Genomic DNA, 26066 nt, shown 5'->3' with positions numbered 1-26066 from the left:
TTGCCATACATGAGCATTCTCACGTCTATTTTACTGTCATGTGCAGAATAGCGATGAACAGCAAATTAAAAGGGGTTTTCACAGGTTCCTGAGGAATATTTAATATCAGTAATCCTGATATAGGATAAAGTAGCTTACTTGTATGTATTTTAAATGCAGTTGCTCATTTAAACCACCAGATGCCGACGTGATGTTTTCGACTTGTATCACTCCTTTGTTCAGTTTAGTGCTTAGAAAGAGTACAAGCAAAAACAGAAAACCTGATAATACACTGTAAAAAAAAAAGTGCTTAAAACGGGTATTTGCTACTCAATTTGACTATTTATACAATGTCAATCATCTTTAATAAACAAAGACCACAGATAAATGCGACTGCAGAAGGATAAAAAGAGCTCAAATCTGATACAAGAGCAAGTGACTTGTTTATTTTTCATGGAAAAACTATAATGTACTTTGAGACATTTGGAAAATTTGATTACGATATGTTATGTTTATATCATGTGCCAGTCTTCTAGTGTTTTTGCAATAATGTCATTGATGAACAACAGCTTAGTCATATGAGAGAGAATGAAATCGTAAAAAACGAGGACGGCTTAATTGTTTGGGGTTTGTTTGTTGTTGATTTTTAATGAATTTTAAAAAGTCATAAAGGGTCATCAAATTGTAACAGGGACCACAACAGTCCGGTGTGTTGTTCTGTGAATGTTCTTTGCGCTGAAGCACATTAGCACAATATAATGTGCATTTATTTATATATTTTAGCCGAGCGTTTGATTGGCTGGTCTCATCTCTAGCTCAGGACCCAGCCAATGGGGAAGTTGGCTTGTTTTTGTGAAGCAAGCGGTGCAAATATAAAATCGGGAGTAAGAGATGTTGGGAAATAAATGTATGTGTGAACATAACTCAAAGAGTGAAATTGGCATCATAAGGTTGTTTATACCTTTTCTACCCTGAAGAGAGCCGAAGCGAGGATTTGGTGAAGGAAATAGGTATGACTTATGTATAAGGATGCTCTGTTGTAAGTTTACCATCTAAGATTGTTGATGTTATAATCATTGTATATACATTTTACACAGTCATTGATAAATAAGTAAATCGGGTTTTTTTTTTAATTATTAAATATTGATGTAAAAAATGTTAGATTATTTTTGCACAATTCTTCAAAATTCAATACCTGTATTTTATTATATCATTGCACGTTTTCACGTTATAAACTAAACTGTGATGTGTGGTTTGAATTGTATATATTGCGGTTCATTATGCGGAGTTTTATGCTGCAACTTTGTTAAATGCTGTCTTATAGCTGTATGACATTCAAATTGCATTGAATAGGCATAGCATCGACAATTGTTAATTTCCGAAAAATGCTTGTCATGATGTTATATGAGCGTACATTAGCCATCGGAACCCGTGTTTTGCAGTATCAGATATGATGAATGGGAAACAGAACAGCTGGTGCATCATATTTGAGTTAGCCTATACATTACAATGTCCACATTACAGCGAGCATTTATTTAGCTAGTACAGAACAATAGTGTGTGCAGCGATAACCAGGAAGTGCATTTGTCGCGACTGTTATTCAGTGCAGAGTGTATCCACTGAACAGCTGAGCTCTGTATGCATGAGGAAGGAGGGGAGAGGGGTGCACATACACACTACACAGGCGGAGGCACTGATGATGATGATGATGCCTGTCCAGTTTAGACCAGTTTTGGGGCTGCTCTTTTCCGCAGGATGCTTAACGTAAACACATAAGCCATCGCGCGTAAAGCAGGGAAGAGAATTCAACTAGAAAATCAATAATTATTGAAATAGTTTTATGTTTGTGAGCATATAAAACAACGTGTAAGATGTCTGGTTGTATTTCATATTCTACATCGTTTGTGTAAAGCAAACATAATCAAATTGCATCATTTTAAGACGAAATGTCACTTCGCCTGCGGATAAATAGATTTTGTACAAAGATATTCGTAGCACAAAGCAAACAACTCGCGCCGCACTGGTTCGAACCGGCTGGATCTTGGTCTCACGTGGAGCTGTTCTCTGAATCTGTTTATCTCGTAGCCAATGAGGGGGGAAGATAATGTTCAAACAGCCAATCGGAGGCTAGCGGGGAGGGACTAGAGGAGGGAACTGGGTTTCGATCAACAGCATTCTCTTTTGGAACTCAGCTGTTTTTTGTTTATGAGCTGTTTTGAAGCTAAGCGAGACAAAGGAACTGAATCTAAATTATGTTTGACACGAGTTGCGGTTAAAACAATGTGTCAACAAAAGAACATTCACTGTATACTGGGATAACAATGTAATAGTTGGTATATTAAAAATAAACAAATACATGTTAAATATATCATTATACATGTATTAAACATGTAAATGTTATTATAATTTATTGATATCATTTATTTTTATTTATTCAACATTAAATAACTGACATCCAACTCTATGGCCACTTTCGCAGGATTGCCCAAAGTTTAGGGGGATTTCCTCAGTATTACCAGCACAGACTGTATCATCTCCTTCAGTCATGGCTCCCTCACTGGCCACAGCCTTCTCCAGGCGCTGGTGGATGGCGATTACTGCGGTAATCGAAAACCTGTTGTTCTCTGCTGTTCTGCTCGGATGGGGCTCACTGCTCATTATGTTGAAATCAGAGGGCTTTTACTCCTACCTCTGCAGTGAACCAGGTAAGGAGGGGACAAATGAGTGCACTCAGTTTTACAGAAACTCATAAAGACATTGAATGCACTATCCACAATAGATGCCAGATCGAATGCTGAAAATAATTACGTGACCATCAAAGAAAAGTCTAATATTTATTTACAAAGCATATTACGCTTTTATAGCTTTGTTTTTACTCCTTCCCCACCCAGATTTTAACAGCAAAATGGTTAGCAGATTGACTCAAAACATCTTGGAATGCAGTTACCTTAAGTAAAACTTGTATTTCACAGCAACAGAGGCTGCAGCATTATGAAAAACAAAAATCTCTGTTGTCTGGCGCCCATCGCAGGGCTTGTGGAGTAATCCAAACCAGAATATCAATCGATCATTGAGAGTCAGTGCACCTTATTTGGAAGCCCTCTTGCTTTGTGTTGCCATTAGGAATTACAAACAGCATCTACAAGCTTGTTTGTTGTCAGAATTTTGGCAAAGTGGGTCTAGACCCTAGATCATTTGAGCTCCTTCACAGAGTTGATTTCAGGGTAAACAGACCAGAGGACATCAATCTGCTTAGCTTAAACAACACAGTGTAGATACAGTACGTCCACGTGCAGCTGTATCATCTTAAGATCTTATTGTGAATGTTTAATCAAACAATAAATATCAAGAAAACTTATAAAGGACTGTGATATGATAGACTAATTGTGGATTTTCTGAATAGCTAAAAGAGTGTAGACCACTTAACAAAGATGAAAGATACCAAACATTCCAGGAACTGATATGTGGGTCAACTTATTGTAATTTATGTTGTGCTTTAAAAGCACAGCCTTTAAATCAGGATATATTTACACAAGAAGCAAAAGCACTTGAACATTGAGAATACATTTTTGTATTAAAATTAATTGTGTTCATACTTAATAGAATCTTAATTCAAAGTGAAAACAAGTCACATTTTTCAGAAAAACAAGGTCTACTATAATTTTACTTCTCAAGTTAATGTATCTTGATTTAAGAATGGATAGATATTTGTACTGGAATACAAGACAAAATACTGAGTGATAAATCATTTTTGCTATGTAATTAATCCAGATGAATATAGAATCTTAACTGGAGTAGGGCTGTTCTGGTCTACTTAAAACTCTTGGCAAAAATGTGTCTAGGTCATGATGTTCATCTATGAAGAACAGCTTGTTCCTACTAAGCTCCGAGATTAACTTTATTTATTAATACATCATGTACTGATCATAGACTGGTACTGGTGCACATAGAATCATACTTATACATTAAGACTGCTAATGGAGTTCATGTCATTGTCACAGGGCCAAATGGCTTAGACATATTACAAATTTAAAAATGAGCCAGGTGATATATGGCCTGTGAGCCATATTTAAAAAAACCTTTGGGGTATACAGAACGAAGATATGCAACATATATACAGTATATGTGGGAGAAAAGTGTGCAGTGCAATAACTAAAAACTCAACAGTTCAATTTTTGTTGACCTCCTGTCTGTTCATATTGTTCACTGTCATGTGGCTTCTGATAATTCAACACTTTTGCTAATAATTTAAAAATATCTGCTTGCTGACAGTAAGTTTACTTTGGTGTGTGATGTCTTGTTCTTCAAATACTTCTTTCTGTGCTGATTTGATTTGGACTTTTTCAGTGAATTGGGGTCAGGAGACTCAGCCATGCTGCTCTGAACTGGCCCTGGTTTATGTTTCTTTTTTTTTCCACTATGAAATCTGTCTCTTAAACGATTTAACACGCCTTGGTGAAAACACATTTCCGAAGTCCTGAAGAAACAACTGCGCTACTTTGATATCTTATGACCCATTAGCACAATGGCTACAAGTAAACTTAATCACCATGATCTTCTCTAGGGGACTTCCTGTGGCACACCCTTGTATATGGTTGTATTTGAGGGGCTCTGTAGCTCTCTCTGCTTTTCACCTACAGGATGCTAAATTACTACTAGATTTTTGAAATCACAAACGTGTTGGCCTTACCGAGGCGAGGCAACAAATATATGGCACAAAAAGGGAAACCGGAAGTGTATTCATTCATTGACTGATTTAGACTTCAACTGTGTGTTCATTGTAGGAAGCAGATCACATGGATGTGACTATTGTGAGTCAATGTCTTAGTGCCACCAACAGGCAGCAGGAAGTGTGTCACTTTCAAAATGCTTTGAAATCGCCCTCTTATTTTAACTTCGTCAGAATAATGTAAAGACATCACAGGTACACAGAGTTTTGTTAGTTTTACCTACTGTCACCAAACTCGCTACATATATTGTTCTCATCGGGACAACTTTCTAATTTACAGTCATTAGCTCTGACCAACAGTAAGTCAGCTATATTTGTTTGAATGTGGATTTTTTTAATTTGGATTTTTTTAATTCTTGTGTTTAAGAATTTGTGGTGAAGTCAAACAGAGTAGTGGCCTAGTACAACACTTATTTTGAAACTTTTTGAGACTTTTATTGATAGAATTGTGGGAAAGGTCAAACACATCAATGCACATTGCAATCCTGGACATTCACGTTTCCCTTGTCTTTTAGATTTCAGCTGTTGTCAGCATCTAGTTCAGACACCAGGCCTCACATGTCTGATGACACAAGGAAGTAAATGTGGCTCAAGTGTTTGCTCAATCTAAATATGAGATTATCTTGCCATTTCCCCACGTTTCCCTTGGACTCAGCTATCTATTTCTCTTTAATCAGCAGGCATGAGGAAACACTGACCAGGAAAATGCTTGTCTGGCTAAATGCTTTGGTACGGCACTTCTGACTGAGTCTGTGTTCATGACGTTTTTGTGCGTCAGACTCGTGTTGAATTCTCATTCCATTCTGCTCTCGCTTCTCTATATCAAAGCAAATGGAAAATCAGGCCTGGCTGTCTCTAGTTTTTGCTGTCGCTGATTAGATCTAGTGGAACAATGGGTTCAGAAACGTCTGAAATAGAGCTACTCGTTCATCGTGAAGAGAAGAGACCTAAATGTGAATCCAACAAAACCTGTCTAAATCTGCAAGTCATATTTTTTATGTTTTAATGGATATTTTATTCATAAGTATAACACCGCCGTTTATAAGTTCTTGAACCTCTTTTGCTCACCAAGACTGCATATACAATCATGCTGTTTTGCTGCTCAAGTAACATTATTTTTAATTAATTATTAAAACAATAATAATGTACAATTATTTAATACTTTTTAAAACAAAAAAGTTGTAATGCTTAATGTTTTTGTGGAAACAGTGATACATTTTTTGAGGATTCTTTGATCAAAAGAAAGTTCAAAAGAACAGCATTTACTTGAAATAGAAATAATTTCGTTATATCATTATAACTGTTTTACTGTCACTTTTGATCAATTTAATTGATCTCCTTGTTAAATAAAATTTATTTTGGTTGCTTTTAAAGAAAAAATATTACTGACCCCAAATTTGAGCAGAAATTAAAGGGTTAGCTCAACCAAAAATGACAATAATATCATTAATGACTCCCCCATGTTGTCCCAAGCCCTACCTTTTATGTTCTTTTCATGAAAAAGAGTAAAAAAAAATTCACTACTTTTTGAGTCAATCTGGCTGCTATCAGTAGCAGCTATTGAAAGGGGTTTGTATTAACTCAAGGCATTTAGTACTCAACAAAATATCTCAAGCTTAGTTAGCAGAGATATCTGTCCTCTATTAATCAATCAGTGACTTCTAACCTTTTTCTTTTCATCATCAGTCACCTGCTCAGGTCATATCTGCTTTACAAGCACAGGTCCTTTGTTTGTTTACTGTCCACATTCGAACAAAAATCCCTCACACAAAGACTCTCTGTCTCTTGCCCACCATATTACATTCATAACAGTTTCTTCATATGCTGCAAACAACCCCATCCCCCATCAGAACAAGTTATTCCAGACCATTTTCAAGGCTGTTAATATTTCAAAAGCTGGATAAACAACTTTTATTTAATCTTGAAGAACCAATGAGAGACAGGCAAAGCATGATTAGCCACAGTCAAAACAACAGGGCAGTACTGGGTGAAAGAACAGGGTTAGAAAAGTAAGTCAAACTGCTCATGCCTTGGCAGTTATAGGAAGGTGTTGAGGCTGTGGGTTCAAATAAACTCCCGTGCTATTTCTGCTACAGTTGTTTACTGTGCCTGTTTATTTGACCTTTTGCCCAGCATCCTGCCTGCTTTAGGAGGGGGACGTGATGGTGGCCATGATATCTCTCCAACAAGATTTCCTGTTTTACTTCACAGTGTGCCATAACTGTTTTCCTAGAAGTCAGAGTCCCAATTAGTCCTTAGAGCTTCACATGTGAGCGTGTGACTGCTGACTACCCTGCTAAAAATTCCCAGTTTAGACCGGCATTACTTTCCACTCTGGTCCACACTGGTTAGTGCTGGTTTGGTGATTAGATTGCTCAATTTGGGTTCATTCTGTCTAACGCTTTCCAATCCTCCAGGTAACAGTTCGGGCCAGAATATATCTGAGAATGAAAATGGTACAACAATAAGCCCAAGAAATGAGGAGGAAAATCTTAATATGAATGGCTGGACCATCTGTAAAGAGCAAGATGAGATGCTGAACCTGGCCTTCACCATCGGCTCCTTCCTCCTCAGTGCCATCACACTGCCCCTCGGCATCATCATGGACAAATACGGTCCACGCAAATTAAGGCTGCTCGGCAGGTATAGGAGGAAAACTGGTTTCTTAATACATAATAAAATTATATTTTTTTATTTTGATATTTATTTGTATTTTGAATAGTGCTGTCAAATCGATTAATCGCGATTAATCGCATCTAACATAAAGGTTTATACATATATATATATATATATATATATATATATATATATACACTGTATGTGTGTGTGTACAAACGTTTGAAAAATGTGATTAATCGCAATTAATTGACGTGAACACTTGTTTTAAACCAATATTTTATATAGCCTATATATATATAGATTTTTTTTATATATATCATATTTTATTATGTTATAACATTTCATTGGCTCTCATTTTGAAAACCTCTTTGATAAAATATATGTATTGTATGTGAGATATATGATGTGTCAAAAGAATAATTTGAAATGATCTCTTTGTAGTGCATCATTTGCCCTCTCCTGCATCCTAATTGCATATGGAGCCAGTGACCCAAGAAGTATGTTTGCAAATCCAGCTGAGACCACCGTTGCTGTTAATACCCACCTATCCCTGCTCTCTTTGACATCCTTGTATTTTACTTTAACAGATCTTTCTCTCCTAATCTTCTTTGCCCTTGCGCTGAATGGGTTTGGAGGCATGTGCATGACCTTCACCTCACTCACAGTAAGTGCTCATGTCATACTACTTTGTTTCCATGGGTGTCCTCTCCGACACAATCTCACATGCTGGCCACATGCCACGAAAACTCAATGTAGCTGAATAATGCAGGTATTTTCTGTTTCCAAAAATTGCTGCATCATCATTTATTCATCCTCAAAGAGAATCATCCTCCAGCAGAACCATCATTATTTGCATAGGCTGACATACTGTAGGATTTGAGTTGAATTTACGGTATTTCAACAACAACAAAATAAAAAGACAAAATAGCTCATCCATATCTTTATATGGCAGAAACAGTAAGAGGAAAGTAAGAATAGTGAGCTGTATAAAAGTGTATTATTCCAATTTTAACCAGCGTCTTGTTTCATTTCTGAATGAATCAGTGTTCTAAATGATTCAATGACTCTATCTTAGCATACTAGCAACATACCATACTTACTATTTCTGTCATAGTATGTGGTAGAAATAATAAGAGTAGTATGGTAATATGCGATAAATACAGCGTAAATTCAGCTAGTAACATTCTGAATGAATCAGTGTATTGAAAGAATGAGTTTAATGATGTGATGACTCACTCATAAAGATGGTCTTATTTTGTCACCATTTACTGGTGTAACAATGTCTGAATAATGTCTACCGCTAATACAGAGAAGACAGTCTGTCTGGAACGTGCAAACAGAGACAAGTTGCTGCCTAGTCACTTATGCTGTTCTATTTAGTATGTTATGTAGGCAGAAGACATCAAAACAGCTCAGAGCTATTGTGTCTTTCCACACACTATTACAGTTTCAGCGATAAAGACAACAAAACATCTAGCTTTGTGTTTAGTGTGAGATCTGCAGTTCATTGGGTTCATATTGAGAAACATCACTGATTCGGAGAGAAGGGTCGGTGTTGAAGTAAACAGGAAGTTGCGCTCATTGCGAGCTGATGGGTGGTTGTCTCTTGTTCCTGTATGTTGCTAGAAAAGAGTTCATAGAAAACTTTGAGTTCATAGCTGATGGTGCAGCCGTTCCTGCAACCAGTTCATTTGCTTGTGTTGTTGATGTTCAATCCACGGTTCTTGTATTACCACACATGCCTCAGCCTGTCTGGGTAACCCTCCAACTGTTACATACACACAGAGAAAAACACACACAGAAAGAGTGAGTGAACTGTGTTGCGGAACTGTAAAGACTGTTATCTCAGCTGTTGTATTCTTAGAACCTTTCCCCAGTTGTTCTGTATAACTATGTGTTTTACCCTGCTGGTTGTTGTGTCGGGACTCGGGAGGCTGAACCTGAGGTTCACTGTGCAGTTCATACTGACTGACATCTGTTGTTTGGGCGCATCTCTTCATTATTGTTACTGTTAATAGACTTATTAAAGGTGCCATATGTAATATTGACAGCTTCCATGGCTGCAATACGCTGTTTTTTTCAGCCAACTGGCAAATTAAACACATATTAAATGTGCAGCTTTTTAGCAATCTACCAGCAACCACATAGCATTACCCTAGCAATCCCCTGGTAATCACTCAAAACACCCTAGCAACCACATAGTATTTCCACTTAGCAATTCCCTAGCAATCACCTAAAAAACCCTGGCAACCACTTAGGAAGGTCCTAAAGGCCCTGATATACTCACAGTATAGTACTTTTTTGTTTTTCATTTTGGAGTAAAACGAAGTTCGAAATAAGTAAGTAACGATACACTGTTATCGAACATCTGACGCCGACCACTCTGCTGAGAGCGACGGTTAGATGAATATGTAAATATGTGCTGTGCCTCTTAATAACAAAATAAACACACAAAACATTTGAAAAAAACAGCAAGCATTTTTAATAAAGCATAAGAAAAGTATCTGATGATAGCAATGTGGATATGTTTGCACAAGCTCTGCAATTCAGCACTCTAGTAAAGTCACGTCATGATTGTATATATATATATATATATATATATATACAGAACTTTATACAATAGATTGCTTAAAATCAAATAGCTTCACAGTATTAAACATGAAAAATAGTATCAGTGTCTCGTTTCATCAGAAGTACAATAAAAGTCATTTCCTATAAAGCATTTCCTCCAGTGTGTTCATATTTTCACTCGTGAGGAGAAATAAACTGGAAAAAAAGATTTCCATGTGAAAGAAGGCGCACACCTACCTATTACTTAATCGCCAGGGACCAATGGGAGTACAAAGGTGTTGACCAGCAGGAAGCAACATTTTCCAGACAGTTTGCCTTGACAAGCTGTTTCAAACTCCAAAAATGAACTTCATTTTGGCCTAATTCTGTTCTAAATTAAGTCACATCAGTTCATTCTACGAATTCGTTTGAAGTATATCGGGGCCTTAACAACCACTTCAAACACCGTAGTAACCACATCATTACTCTGGCAACCGTCCAGAACACCCTAGCAACCACATAGCAACACTCTAGCAGTCACTTAGCAACACCCTACCAATCACCCAGACAAAACCTGCCAACCACTTAATACCCTGGCAACCACCCGAAACATCCTAGCAACCACATATATTTCCCTGTAGTGAGTTTTGCACAGCGCAGCTCACATTTATTTCAGCAAATGTAAAAATGTAGTCTAGAAACATTACGTTCTGAAGACGAACCCTAAGAGGTTAGGTGAAGCTGGCAATCAACCCTCCTTTTCTTTCTTTTCCGCTCTTTTCTGTCTCTCTATCTGCCTCTGTGTGTCTGCGCACTCAGCAGTTTATAGTGCAGCTGAAGTGTGCCTGAGAGCTTGTGTTTCCTCCCAGCACACCTCTGATGTTTTCCCAGTACACTGACTCAGCTCTTTGTGTCCAATGGCTGGACTGTCCCCTCCCAGCCACCCGATTCACTGTCTGACCTCAATCCTTCATCTGCCCATTTCTGCAGCTCTTATCCTCTCCCGTTTTAGCTGTCTGTCTGTCTCTGTCTGTCATCCCACTTGCTGTATAGCAAGCAACCATCTTTTTAAGTCTTTTTCAACACAACCTCACTGGAGTTAAATTAATAAATAAGTAAATAAAACTTAAAATAAATAGTGAGAATGAGAAACTATTGCATGCTCACAAGAAAATATTCACGTACGCAAGGGAATTTTTTTGTATTTATATTTTCAAATATATCTTTATTAATTCATGTGCATCCATACTCTCGTTTACTTTATAGTAAAATGGCAGTGACTCAAAAAGGAAATAGATTATAGTAGTAGTAGGATATACATAAACCGGAAATTGTCATCCGTGAGCAAGCAAAAAATTCCTGTGCACACGCGAAAGTTTAACGCTAGAATATCCTCTATACCATAAAATTTAATTGGGGATATACTGTTCCTCTTTATTCTAGCTCTGTCTCTCAGTCTCTGATACACTAATGCTGTTTTCTTCTTCATTTGTACCTTCAATGCATTTATGACCCACTTCTTTAGGATGCTCAGTCATGTGAGGAAGCATCTTAGGAAAAATGGCTTATAATGGTGGAATAGGAGCATTTAGGCTCCAGAAAACAGAGTAAAACACTCAGTAAGTGGGCATGCCAATCGATATTTTGCTGTGTTGGTCCAATGGACACTTCAAAATGAGGTATGAAAGTATTTGTTAAATGATTTGCCATCTAAATATGTCCCAACACTCTCAGTACTGGGTTGCGTCAGGAAGGGCATCCGGTGTAAAACCTTTGCCAAACCCAATGTGTGTGTGTGAATAATTTGAGCGGTTGAGCGGGACTTAGGCTTGGAAAATGAGTCATATAAATGCACCAGGGCCACATGGTCAGTTAAATGTGGAACAAATAATGATCAAGTGCATTTTATATGTGACACATTTGAACTTTGCAAAGTCAGGATCTGGCCAGCCTTTTCTAGCTTTCACCAACTCACCTTCACAAGTTTTTCTTTTACTTCTCTGCTCTATAGTGATTTTACACTCACTCATTGTCGTCGCGGTGGCAAGTATGATTTATCCACTTCAGGCCCCTTCCCCCAACCCATTTACTGTATGACTCATCATCATCCTCTCAGAGAGAGCTGGAAAAAGGATTTGACAGACTTCTGTGGTCATATGTTGCACAAATGGGGATGGGAAACCAAATTCATAATGATGATCGGTGTGATTTCTCATGAAAATTGATTTGTTTTTCTATAACACACCCACACATTCATCAATTTTGACAGGTGCTTTTGGGAGTGTGGGACACAGTTACTCAACTCACACTTCAAAATGTCCTTTTTATTTCAACAAATCCGTCAAGTACCACACTCACTGACTCAAGTGCACATCCATCCCAAATTTAAACCAGCTTCTGGGAAGCTCAAGGCTAAAAATAGCACTCAGATTAAACATTTTATAGAACAGAATTTAAAAAACTCCATGCCAAGGTGAAACTCCCAGTGATAATATTAACAAAATATTACTCATTTAACTAAGTAACTAAGAAATCTCTTATGCTCACCAAGGCTGCTTGTATTTGATCAAAAGATTTTGTGAAATATTACTATTTAAAATAACTATTTCAGTAATTTATTTCTGATGACAAAGCCATCATTACCCAGTCTTCATTGTCACATAATCCTTCAGAAATCATTTTTAATACACTGATTTGATGCTCAAAAATATTTCTTATTATTATCATCAGTTGAAAAAGTAGTGGCTGCTTAATATTTTTGTGGAAAGCATGATACATTTTGGGATGAACAAATCTATTATAAGATGTACGATAATAATTTTAATATTACTTTCAAAATAATGTCAGATAACCATTATTGTAAATCTTTTGGTTGTTTTACACTGCAGAGTTTTTCTCAGTTCCAGTGGCCAATTACTTTGAGACTGTCTGGTCTCAGTGGATTCATTTGGTCTTATTGACTCATATTTGACTATCAATGTTTGTCAAATGTTTTGTTTAACTCCCAATCCCATTGCAGCACAAGCTAGACAGAGCGACACTCGCATTATAATACAAGATGATTTTGATAAAAGGGACTTTGTTTCAGTGTCTCTTTGTGTTTGACATCACATGACCAGTCGTGGCTAATGACCGTCTGAGAAAGCAGAAGAACAGTGTTACTGAAACGGTCTCTTGGTACTTCACGTGTAACAAAACTCCATGAAAAGGCTATTGCTCTCTGTCCTGTTGGCCCTGTTCCACAGTCCATTAGCCAAAGCTGTTCTTACACAGTCTCTCCAAACACAGGCACAATACCGCCTATTGGGGCGCTGGGTGTGTGAGAGTTATTGTAAGTGTCATCTGGGACGTTTTGGCTCTGGGATGACCTTTACCCTAATTGGAGGCAGTGAGTGACGTCTATGATGGGTTCCAAGGCCAAGGGAGAGCTTTCTTTCATTTTTGTCTTCAACAAGCTTTTGGACTGGGAAGTGGAAGATGTCCAGAAAGTTCTTGGAAAATCTGTGTTGACGTTTGAACTGCGAGTTGTGGAGGAAATGTGATATAAGACACTGCCAGCTGTCAACGGATGTGAAATAGATGTTGTTGTTTTTATTCAGAGAAATGGAAAATACCTAGAAATTAGAAAATAAGAAACATGTATCAAGAAACAAGAAACATTTTGAGACCCTGCAACTTCAATAAAATATTAAGAAATGAAATAAAATGGTGTGACATACAATACTCCATTTATAACTATTTTAAACAGCATTTTGCTAATTATTTTAGATTTTCATACATTCAAGTTGACCACAGAGAGAACATTTGTAATTATTTTTGTTAAATGTAACAAAACAAAAGGATTAAAATTATATATATATATATATATATATATATATATATATATATATATATATGATATAATTATAAATATTTTATAGTTATATTGTTTTTTAATCATTCGTTTTATTTGTCTTATTTTTATCTGTGTACAGGAACACATTCATTGTAAGCACACTAACAATAAACCTCATTCTCGTACATTAATTATCCTAAAAATATCCTCTTAAGGAATACTATCATAAATGACAACACTCTTCCTCTCTCTGCCCTTTTCCCTTCTCAGATTCTTTGTGGTTCTCTATCTTTGGCGTTCATGGTCTCTTCCTTCCTCTGTATTTTCTCTGTCGTTTGACAGTTGTTTACCTTGACAGTGGAGTTTAGAACAGCCAGTGCTGTCCTCCTCCACCCAACTCAAAAGCAACAGCATTATGCAAGCTTCTCCAGTGTCCCTCACACTTTCTCGCACTGCTAAAAATATTCACGGCATGCAGTTGCCTTTTCAAAAGATGTCCCCCCACCTACATGTAGCTCCCACCGGAGAATATCACTGTTACCCTGATGTAATGTTTACTTTCATACCCTCTGCTATATCAGACGGTTTGTCATTTAAAACAGATCCTGTTACAAGATATCTGTTTTTGTTTTGCTAATGGCTAAAACATCATGTCCACAAAGTAAAAAGCAACATATATTTACATTTCAAACCAGTATTGTCTCTAAAAAGTATTTTTTTTTTTATGCACCTGAAGAGATTTTGATATCCCCTGTTTGACTCTTCTGTAGCTTCCCAACATGTTTGGTGACCTCCGCTCCACTTTCATCGCATTCATGATTGGCTCATACGCTTCATCTGCCGTCACCTTCCCAGGAATAAAGGTAAATCCAAGTGCTCAGTTTGGACTTATTTAATAAGCTGAGCTTAAATTTGTGTTAATGATGATGATTGTTGCTTTCTATCAGGTGATCTATGACTTAGGTGTTGCCTTCATCACCATCCTTCTGGTGTGGGCTGGCTGTGCCGGCCTGGTCTTCATCAACTGCTTCTTTAACTGGCCACTCGAGCCCTTCCCAGGACCTGAAGACATGGATTACAGGTATGTAGTCCTGTGTGTCTGTAGAGTACCGTTCAAAGGCTTGCGGTCGGTGTAATTTTTTTAAAAAGGAATTAGTTAAGAAATATTTATATTTCAAATAAACTTTCTATTCATTAAAGAATCCTGCTAAAAAGCTATCACTGTTGTTTTTTACAAAAATATTAAGCCGAACAACTTCACATTCAACATTGATAATAATAAGAATGTTTCTTGAGAATATTAGAATGATTTCTGGAGGATCATGTGACACTGAAGACTGGAGGAATGATGCTGAAAATTCAGCTTTGACATCATACGAATAAATAACTCATATTATATACAATTATATTACTTAATATTATGTAAAATGCAAAAGTACATTTAAATATATTAAAATAGAAAATCTTACAGACCCCAAACCATGATTTTGTTTTCTGTATCCATTTATTGAAGGTTCTGATGGAACATAATTCACTTTTTGTCTGTCTCACGCTCCACCTTGTCAGTGTGAAGATCAAGTTCAGCTGGCTGGGCTTTGACCACAAGATCACAGGGAAACAGTTCTACAGGCAGGTGACCACCGTTGGTCGGAGATTGAGCGTGGGCAACTCCATGAAGAACAATCCAAAACAGATGGCCACCCAAGAAGGCAATAAACTCTGCCTGTCAACCCTCGATCTGGAGGTCCAGTGCAAGTCTGAGGAGGAATGTGAGTATTGTCCTTTTTGACATGTTTTCTGTTCACCAGTCTTGCTTCTCATCATCTGTTAGTATGTGGCGAAATTGCGACTGATTTACCAAAGAATCCACAGTGAAATGTACCAAATAAACAAATAATGCTCTACTGAGACATTCACATAGTTGAAAATAAATAACCACTTTCCTAGCATTAGAATCCTTTGGAAGGTAATGATATTTTTAGTCTGGTCATCCTGTATCTCTCTTCTCTACGCGTCATCTCACTAACACGCTAGTGGGAGCATGGACATAGATGCGATGATGTAGAAGTAGTTGTTGATCTTCTGTAGAGGCGGTATTTCGTCGCACTATTACATCTTAATGTGACAAGACTCAAAATAAGTCGTTTTCTGAGCTTGGTTTCAATAAAAGCTGCTTTTGCACTAATGAAAACGTTTTGAGTTCTGAAAATTAAAGGAGTTTTTATTATACAATGACCTCTTACGTGTCAAAAGATCAAGGACATTTTGATTTCTCAATTCATGACCCCTTTAATGCCTTTTTTTAAATATTTAGTATTTTTTTAACACATTTCCATTAGTGATCTCAGATATTTTTACTTCACTGTATGTGTCGTTCAGGTTCCATTTTAATGAGCCGGTGAAGTTATGCAAGTTAAAGGGTTAGTTCACCCCAAAATTAAAAATGATAACCTCATGTCGATCCAAGCCCGTAAGACCTCAGTTCATCTTCGTATGAAGATATTTTAGATTTAGTCCGAGAGCTTTCTGTCCCTCCATTGAAAATGTATACGATATACTGTCTTTGTCCAGAAAGAAAATAAAGACCTCACCAAAGTAGTCCATGTGACATCAGTGGGTTAGTTAGAATGTTTTGAAGCATCAAAAGTACATTTTGGTCCAAAAATAACAAAAAACTAAGACTTTATTAAACATTATATTCTCTTCCGGTTCTGTTGTCAATCAGTGATGATGTAAGACGCTGCTGACATGTATCTGGTGCGCCCGAGCTTCGTTTACAGTCTGAGGGAGATGCACACTTTAAACAAAACAATCTTCGCAAACATGTCTAAGGATTTCGACACAGAGGACGACTTGCATTCTTTTGACCAGCCATATTTATTTGAACCTGAATACACAGACAAACCAGATACACATCAGCAGCGTCTTGCGTCATCAGTGTCACTAAACGCGGATTGACAACAGAACCGGAAGACAATACAATGCTAAATAAAGTCGTAGTTTTTTGTTATTTTTGGACCAAAATGTATTTTCGATGTTTCAAAACATTCTAACTAACCCACTGATGTCACATGGACTACTTTGATGATGTCTTTATTTCCTTTCTGGACAAGGACAGTATACTTTACACATTTTCAATGGAGGGAAAGAAAAATCTCAGACTAAATATAAAATATCTTAAACTATGTTACGAAGATGGTCTTACGGGCTTGGAACGGCATGAGGGAGTCATTATAAATGACATAATTGTCATTTTTGGGTGAACTAACCCTTTAATTATGAAGGCAGAATAGTGTTTATTGGATTACCAAAACACATTGAACAAAGTCCAAATTATGTTATCGTGCAATCATGCACATTTCAGAAAGAATTGGATCGAACACAGTGCCTTGTCTCCCGTCGGTATACAGCGTCTTCTCCCTCACTGCGCACATGCAGGAAATATGCGAGCAGACAGGGGGCGATGTTAATGAATGCTTTTTTAGTAAATCCCTTTTATTGTGCATGGGGATTCCTTCATTAGCCCTATGCCTGGTTTCTAACATCTGTAGGTTGCTGAACCACTCGATGCTCCAGATACACGCTGTGTTTGCACTTTGCTTCTACTAACCCAAATCTGTGCCATGCAATTATTCCTAATTCACCTCAAACTTGTCAGAAAAATGCAAAATGCCTTTTTTAGGGTTCTGCAACTCTCAACGGGGTTCCCGGTTGGGCTCTTTTGTAGTAGATGGAGCGTGCAATCGATTCAGACTGCGTTCCTGGAGGACCCATGGCATGGGGCTAAAATTGGCAGGGGTTGACAAGGTGGCAAGGGAGAGGGCAGATAGCACCGAATGGCTGTTTTAGAGACGCAGCAGGAGAGGTTTGAGAGAGAGACTGATGCTGATCCCTTCTAACTGTCATCCATAGAGCACTAATGCCTCGCCACCCTGTGTTTCCATTACTGCAGTCAATTAATGTCAGACTCACTGCTGTGTACTTAGAGGAATAATGAGGTAGCTTGTTTGTGTGTGTGTGTGTGTGTGTGTGTGTTCCAGAGCATATCAGGTGAGTTGAGATTAGATTCCCAATGCACCAGGTAACAGCACCATAAAGGTCTCTCCATTGCTAGTTGGTGAACAGCAGCATGCATTTATTGCGCTAGAATTTGTGGATCATTAACAAACTCAGACCCTCCAGCCTCTGTGTTACTATGCCAGACATTGAAGTGTTGCCTGGCTATCCAAACACCTGTAGAGTTATTTTCCATGAGAACAGGATCTGGCTGTTTTTTAAAAGCATTAGAGCATCCTAGCCTGGGTTTCCCCATACTACATTGCTGGTTTACTTTAGTTATATATATATATATATATATATATATATATATATATATAGCTACTAGAAGACATACAGGTTGCTCACGTGACAATAGTTTTATTAAATGTGTTTTTCAGCCCAGTCCTTCATGCGGAGCATCTTCAGCCCCATATTCATGCTCAGCCTCATCACAATGTGTGTGACTCAGCTCCGACTCATCTTCTACATGGGGGCCATGAACAATATTATGGAGTCCCTTGCTGATGGAGACCTGAACAAAGGTATGTTAATATTCACAACATGCTGCCAAAACAAGATGTTTGATGCTTCAGGCTAATAGCGTTTCTGTTGATCCAACGCTAAATGTCACCTAAGGAACAGAACGCAACAGTCAGTTTCATTTTCTCCAGAAAGAAAAAGATTTTTTATGATAACATAGAAGTCGCTGCAGCCAAAGTGCTCAACTTAGATATATAATAATATATAAATTATAAATTTATAATATTATTATGTTATCTACATATTTGTGCAGTAAATTTAATATATATGTTTTTACCAATATTTTTTATATATTATTAAAATAATAATAATTATTTAAAATAATATTCAATATCAATTATTTTTAAATAAATGCATGCATATCTACTTGCTACTTGCATATTCTAATATTGAAAAATATCAGAATATATATATATATATATATAAAATTCATGTATTTTTTTTCATATACTCATATATCTTTTGCTTCAATACAAGTCTTGTCGTTGTATGGTTTGGTTCGTTCCTTAGAGCTTTTTAATTAAAACTTATGAATAAAATTAATGGGGAAAATATTTCTGTATTATCAAGGCTGCTGCAAAAGCACTGTTGTGCTTTATCCCTCTCACAGCTTCCTTCCCAAATGTTTTCTGATGTCACTCAGTGATTGGCTGCCTAACAACTCTTAATCATGCGTTTAATATGTACTCGGATGGCCACAGCAGGTCCACGTTGCTAATTCCTTGCTGTCTGTCTCTTGTCCTCTGTTTGCACTCTCTTCGTGCTGCTTGGTGTGTTTTTTCAGTGGAAAGGATGGAAATGGGTAAGACTGCAGGCAAAATGAGATGCATTCTCGATTCACCCCTCTCACCCCACCTCCCACCGTGTTCCCTCCTTCCTTCCTCCCTCACCTCCTTTTCCACCTTCATTTGACATTGATTCATGTTGTCATGTAAAAGCATGAACCCAGCCCTTGGTGGTTAGAGGTTGACGTGATGCATCAAAGTCAGTTCATAGTGTAATATTCATCCAATCATTCATCTGTCCATCTAAACTTCACAGGAACAAGTCATGGGTCATTCTATGAAATGGGTGCCTTTTCCAATTTTATAGGCTAAAAATTTCTAATTTTATACATTCTGTGAGACAAATCATTTTAAGTATTAACACATTGCATTGTTCCATCTAAATTAATACATTTTATTAATAGTATATTTTTATATTTTCGTATATTGTAATATAATACATTCATATATTGTCAGTCTATTTGATATTAGGTATTGATTAATGATTTTTTTTTTATTTAATACAAGAATCTAAATGGTGGAGACATGCCAAAAAAGGCATCCTCATGACAAAAGACTATTTAAAGCACTACTAATTAAAGCACTACCAATGCTCACCAAGACTGCATTAATTTGAGCCAAAAAACGGTTTTTACAGTAATATTGTGGAATATTACAATTTTAATTTAAACTGTTTTATATGTGTCCTTGCTGAATAAAAGTATTACTTAAAAAAATGCTACTGATCCCACACTTTTGAATGGTTGTGTATGTTTATGTGTGTCATCAGCTTCATTGTTAAAGCTATTTTCACAGTCTGTTTGGCAAAATGACCCTTAAAACAATGATTAACCTCAACTTTCTTTCTCTCTCAGTGAGCACATACACATCTATCTTCGGGGTGCTACAGTTGCTGTGTCTCCTGACGGCCCCTGTGATCGGTTACATCATGGATTGGAAACTTAAAGAATGCGAGGATGAAAATGAAAAACAAGTCACAAAGTGAGTCCAACAATGCGCATCCAGCTGCCTAATGCATCATTTTGACACGTACCACCAGCCAATTCAACCTGCAATAATTATCTGGTTACAATCTTAATGTTGCATTGCATCTGCGTAATTCACTCTTTGGCTTTTCCTTCAGGGATCCTGCTCAGCCAAAGAAACGTGACAGACAGATCCAGAAGATCAGCAACGCTACCCGTGCATTCATCTTCACTAATTTGCTGCTGGTCGGCTTTGGGATAACGTGCCTGGTGCCCAATCTTCATCTACAGGTAACAGAGCAAAACATTAGTCTCGCTGCCTGCAGAACAACATTGTACCCAATGAGAAAGGAAGTGGTGCAGAGCGACTCACGTTACTGCAGCGGATGCATTGGGATGTATATAGCACAACAGCACACCCCAGTGGCACCACTGACCGTGGCTTTCTTTCTAAGCTAGCTAGTCAATATTTATGCATTTGACAAAGTAAAAAAAAAAAGTTGGGCTATTTTTGCCTTGGGGGAGCAATGAGTAACTCTGGTTTCTTGTTTCCCTCCTAGATTTTGTCCTTTGTGTTGCACACCATCGTGAGAGGCTTTATCCACTCTGCCGTTGGCGGTTTGTATGCTGCTGTGTGAGTACGGTTTTGTGTTTTGGCTCTTTATTGGTGTTGCTTTTAATCATGATTAAATAACAATGGTTTTCCTTATGGGTGCAGGTACCCGTCCTCACAGTTCGGCAGTCTGACTGGAATGCAGTCTCTCATTAGCGCACTTTTTGCATTGCTGCAACAGCCTCTCTTCATGGCTATGATGGGCCCACTGGATGGAGATCCACTTTGGGTGAGAAAGCAGTTACTAATTTGTTTCAAACCCGCATGACTTGCTTTATTCTGCGTAATAATTTCATGAAATTTGATAGGCAAAAAAGGTTCTGCCTATCGTCAGCAGTGTAGCTATGTGCCAGGTCTACACAACAAAACCAAATCAAAACTAGCAAAAACCACAGATTGACAACACTGCACTGTTCACACAGACATCACTATCAAACCAAGCGGAACCCTGTTGTTTAAAGGGTTAGTTCACCCAAAAATGAAAATTCTGTCAGTATTACTCACCCCCATTGTGGTTCCAACCCCGTAAGACCTTCGTTCATCTTCGGAACACAAATTAAGATACTTTTGATGAAATGTGAGAGCTGGATCACTCCTGCTGCATTCTAGTCCATAGGTTTCTTGAGGAATTGAAACTTGCCAACCTCAAAAAGTTATTAAAGACATCGTTAAAATAGTCCAAGTGACTTCAGTGGCTCAATCTTAACTTTATCAAGCGACGAGAATACTTTTTGTGCGCAAAAACAAACAAAAATAGCGACTTTATTTCAACTATTCACTTCTTTCTCTATAAGCCTCTAGTCAGTGTGAAAGCGTAGAGCTACGTCACACGTAGGCTCACTATTGGCCGACGCTGGTCATGTGTGTGATGCGTGTGACGTACAATAACAGAAGCTTACGCTATTAAACTAGTAACCTGACTTGAGGCAGAGAGAGAAGTAAATGAATAGTTGAAATAAAGTCGTTATTTTTGTTGTTTTTTGCGCACAGAACGTTTTCTCGTCGTTTGATAAAGTTAAGATTGAGCCACTGAAGTCACTTGGACTATTTTAACGATGTATTTAATAACTTTTTGAGGCCAGCAAGTTTCAATTCCTCAAGAAGCCTATGGACTAGTATGGAGGAGTGATCCAGCTCTCAGATTTAATCAAAAATGTCTTAATTTGTGTTCCAAAGATGAACGAAGGTCTTACGGGGTTGGAGCAACATGAGGGTGAGTAAATACTGACAGAATTTTCATTTTTGGGTGAACTAACACTTTAACACAGTGAATTCACTGACCAACTTGAACCCGTGGGGAAATCCTTCGCCCTCACACCAAATTCTCTTGAAATTACTGGAGTACGCTTGCGAAAAGGGGGCAGTCATCAACCAGTGGGCATCAACAACCAAGTCCCCACCCTATTATTTTCTTTTTCATTAATCTGTTTCACTTAACAGACGTATGTTACAATATGAGAAAAAAGATTTGTCACTACTTATGTTACGTTGTGACGAGTCTTAAACCCTTTTTATCTCTCTCCTCCACACAAACCACATTTTAGTTTGTCATTCAGCAAAAATGCCTTCAAATTTAATTTGCGCTTGCTCAAATTCAAGCTTTTGTCTGTCTGTGTAGGTAAACGTGGGGTTACTGATCCTGACCATGCTGGGATTCTGCCTGCCCAGTTATCTTCTGTGCTACGGCAGGCGGCTGCGCAGAGAGAAGCAGGAGCGCGAGGAAGACCCAAAGATCTACGTCCAGATCAACAACAGCACCAACCCCGAGGCCTTTGTCTAACTGCAAACACACAGATGACAGCAGTCGAAGAGCAGGAGGCAGGACGGTGGGGGAAGAGAACTGCAGGTCACAAAAAGAGTGATAAACACCTCCCTGGTCCCTCCTTCTGTCTGACACACTTTACTCACTCACATATTCTCAACAGGCACACAAACACAAAATACAGCCAAAGCAACCGAGAGTCTCACAACGTGCCACACAAACACACGTTTACATGCAATGGACTGAATGGACACTGTGAAAGGCAGGTTTAGAAACAAATGATTCCCTTGTCCTTGAAACAGACAAGGACATCAAGTCTTTATGTACTGCCTGACAAGAAAGATGAGAATGGCCCTCTTTTCTTGCAATTTTAGCTTGATTCTTGAATTTCACACCATGATGATACAAAAGACGAAGCAAATTCAGTGAAATTCTCTCAGGTTTGAGGAAGCCTTCCTGAACAGAGTATTACACACAACAATAGTATTCGACTTCATGGCCAAGCTTGTTTCAGTCATATTCTGCATTGTTACCTCACTCATTTTGTTTCTTTCAGCTCTTAAAGCTGCTGAAATGCGAGACAAGTACCCTCCATTGCGGTTTGAATATGAAAAACTGACAAACTACCTTAAAGCAGAACGATTCTGCGTGTTATCTGTCCCATATGGGGCTTTATTGGAAGTGGACAGATTTTACACTTAAAACTCACATATGAAAGCATGCTTTGGAAAGCATGAGCATGAAACTGCAGCTTTTTGTGAACTGGGCTGATTTTAAAGGACACCTGAGGCTAATGTAAACTAGTATGACAGCTGTGCTATTACTTACTTTGGGCTGCAGATCCACTACATCTATGGGTGACAAGCTGCATACTGTACATATCAGTCCATTCAGAAGCTAATATGTGGATCTAAAAGGTTTCTGTTAAAGCGGCATTAGCCTGACATTTTGATCAAGAGTTACTGATCTTAACCAGCAATACTATTCCACACCGATCGTACCGTACCTTACCACTTACCAATGCAGTACTACTGTTTTAGCTTTACTTGTTAGCACAAAATGTTTTCATTTCCTTGTAAAGACTCAATTATTCAGGGTGTTTCACTTTTAGAGTAATAATTCATATCAGATGTCTTCACCTGTAAGCTTTCCTTTGTCACATATGTGCTTCTTGGGGTACAAAAAAAATGAGACACCGTGTACTCTCGGTTGAGAGACTAGAGGCCATTATCGGATCTATCTTGCACTACAGGGTTCATAATTACAGAGGTGCTTATGTTAGCCATTACAGAGTATATGCTTTCTGTTTCAACCTCAAAGTACAAGAAGACCTTGTTAGCCATACAAGATACAAGATTTTTTGTGAATTTTCTCAAGATTTCTGGTCTGGTTACCTTTTAACTATACGGTGCTTACTAGAATCGAAAAAGTAAGAAGGTTTCTGTGTTGGTTAAGATGAATGATGCAGACACCAAATACACACCTTATAGTGATAAGAACTTGAATTTAAATCATAGCGATTAAAAAAGGGAGATTTTTCAGACATGCTTGATGACAATCGCTTTGGAAGATCCATATTCTTGTAGCTTGTAATGGGTTGCAGGTCAGTATTACGAATTACAAAACGTGGTGAATACATCAAATTAAGCAAAATCGGATCTTGTAGCCTATAAGTCCTGTGACAGATGGATTTGGCGCTCAGAAAACTGTGGAAATTGATGTAAAATCAGTCAAAAGGATTTTAATCATGAATTCCAGTGTTGATGTAGATTCTGTGTTTTGTGCAGATCACTGAACATTTCTCTTCAAAAGATTGATTTGATTTGTTACGGTTTTGGTTAAGTCACAATCTCACTCACTTTAACAGTATTTACTGTAAAATTACCTAAAAAGAAAAAAAAAACAATCATTTGTACAAGATCCTGGGTGAGTAAATAGGACTTGTGCATGCTGTCTTCTCAACAGTGGTAATAAATGTGACCTTGTTTTATGACCCCTTTGAAGAGGAACAGGTCAGATCCACCCAGCAACATCCTTTTATTGTCTGTCACACTCGTCGTGAATATTTCATCAGAGCAGAGGCTAGACGTGAGTCTGTGATGGACTGCATTTGCTGGCTTGAACATGCCTGGATATTGCAAATGAATTCCAATCTAATGCAGTACTGTACTAAGCGTAATGAATGTGAGAGTGAAGCATTTGCTCTCAGAACGAAAGTAGCACTTTTTTCACTGCCATACCTTAAATTTTCATTATTTTCTTAGTAGTCACAATCACTTTTTTATTTTAAATGTTGGTTTATTATACCCAATTGTATGTGTATGACAATGTATGTGGAAAATGCCCATACACAGATATGTAAGAGGGAAGAAAAGTGGGAAAGATCTGCTTTAACCAATGTTTTCTCTCTGTACTGTATTGTATTTTTTTGTGTCTTTTGTTGATTATTTTGTTGATTTATCTACTTTTTTAGGTTGTGGTTTTAGTTTTGTGTATATACATTATTTTTTTGGGTGGGTGGTTTACTGTACTATGCTTTTTGGTTACATCATTCTATTACTATATAGCACCTTTTTAATAAATGTCCCAACAAATATCAGATATGTGAAAAGTAAATAAAAACAATAATTTGTATATGAAATATTTGTTTGTGTATTTTTGGGGTATGTTAGTAAACTGTACAGTAGATGGCAGTGTGGCATCAGTCAAGAGTTTGCTCAACCTTTTGGAGAACTGTTATCTATTTTTTTCCCCCAAAACCATTTGTTTTAACATGTCTTTGTTGTAATTTCAATTTCTATAAAATTAACGAAATGGGATGTCTAACAGGATGGAATCGAACAAAATACAACTTGTCTGGTGGTAGGCTACATATATATACACTCACTATATGCAGGATTTTTTCACCACCAGGAGTCACTAACCTCTTACAATAACAAAGGCGTATAATGATGACGTATATTCCGTCATCATTATACGCCTTTGTTATTGTAAGAGGTTCGTCCATGGACATATAGATAGACGCCCTATCCATCGCTACTGCCTATTGGCACGGACGGGTGGTGGGGCCGCCATCTTAAACCGGTCATCCTCTCCATTCAGTGTAATCTGTTTGTCAGGTGTAATGAGGTGTCAGCGCATTTAATTAATCATATCTCACTGAATACCAAACTGATTTTCACAGGTTTTTTGCTGCAAAAACGAGTGGTTATTTCAGTCAAAGTTGCTCTTCTATCAGCTTGAATCAGTCGGCCCATTCTCCTCTGACCTCTAGCATCAACAAGGCATTTTCGCCCACAGGACTGCTGCATACTGGATGTTTTTCCCTTTTCACACCATTTTTTGTAAACCCTAGAAATGGTTGTGCGTGAAAATCCCAGTAACTGAGCAGATTGTGAAATACTGCGACTGGCCCGTCTGGCACCAACAACCATGCCATGCTCAAAATTGCTTAAATCACCTTTCTTTCCCATTCTGACATTCGGTTTGGAGTTCAGGAGATTGTCTTGACCAGGACCACACCCCTAAATGCCTAGAAACAACTGCCATGTGATTGGTTGATTAGATAATTGCATTAATGAGAAATTGAACAGGTGTTCCTAATAATCCTTTAGGTGATATCACATTTTAAGTAATATCTTAAGAACAGTA

At 37.7% G+C, this 26066-nt stretch overlaps 1 protein-coding gene across 2 annotated transcripts; it reads left to right on the top strand.

Annotated features, from left to right (window-relative positions):
* The first annotated feature begins 824 nt into the window (after nucleotides 1-824).
* Nucleotides 825-25056, top strand: slc43a2a (solute carrier family 43 member 2a). Of its 2 annotated transcripts, XM_039662369.2 has the most exons (15): nucleotides 825-989; nucleotides 2459-2684; nucleotides 7126-7351; nucleotides 7769-7824; nucleotides 7915-7991; nucleotides 14483-14575; nucleotides 14660-14793; nucleotides 15279-15481; nucleotides 18149-18292; nucleotides 19075-19092; nucleotides 19930-20056; nucleotides 20199-20331; nucleotides 20601-20674; nucleotides 20759-20882; nucleotides 22272-25056. In XM_039662369.2, the coding sequence occupies exons 2-15, from the start codon at nucleotides 2525-2527 to the stop codon at nucleotides 22431-22433; spliced, it is 1731 nt and encodes a 576-aa protein (XP_039518303.1). In that variant the 5' UTR covers nucleotides 825-989; nucleotides 2459-2524; the 3' UTR covers nucleotides 22434-25056. The 2 variants fall into 2 exon arrangements, with proteins under 2 accessions (XP_039518303.1, XP_039518312.1); XM_039662378.2 differs by lacking the exon at nucleotides 19075-19092 and having other exon boundaries at nucleotides 826-989.
* Nucleotides 25057-26066: the final 1010 nt, after the last annotated feature.

The sequence above is a fragment of the Pimephales promelas genome, chromosome 16 (genome assembly GCF_988280905.1).
Source record: "Pimephales promelas chromosome 16, fPimPro1.hap1.1, whole genome shotgun sequence".
Taxonomy (NCBI): domain Eukaryota; kingdom Metazoa; phylum Chordata; class Actinopteri; order Cypriniformes; family Leuciscidae; genus Pimephales; species Pimephales promelas.
This window is presented reverse-complemented; position numbering and strand designations above follow the sequence as displayed.

Excerpts from the sequence above, each read along its gene's own strand:
- slc43a2a (XM_039662369.2), top strand. The coding sequence starts at position 2,525 with ATGGCTCCCTCACTGGCCACAGCCTTCTCCAGGCGCTGGTGGATGGCG. Across the intron at positions 7,352-7,768 it reads AAATTAAGGCTGCTCGGCAG|TGCATCATTTGCCCTCTCCT; the intron begins GTATAGGAGGAA and ends ATCTCTTTGTAG. Across the intron at positions 20,332-20,600 it reads TGCCCAATCTTCATCTACAG|ATTTTGTCCTTTGTGTTGCA; the intron begins GTAACAGAGCAA and ends TTTCCCTCCTAG.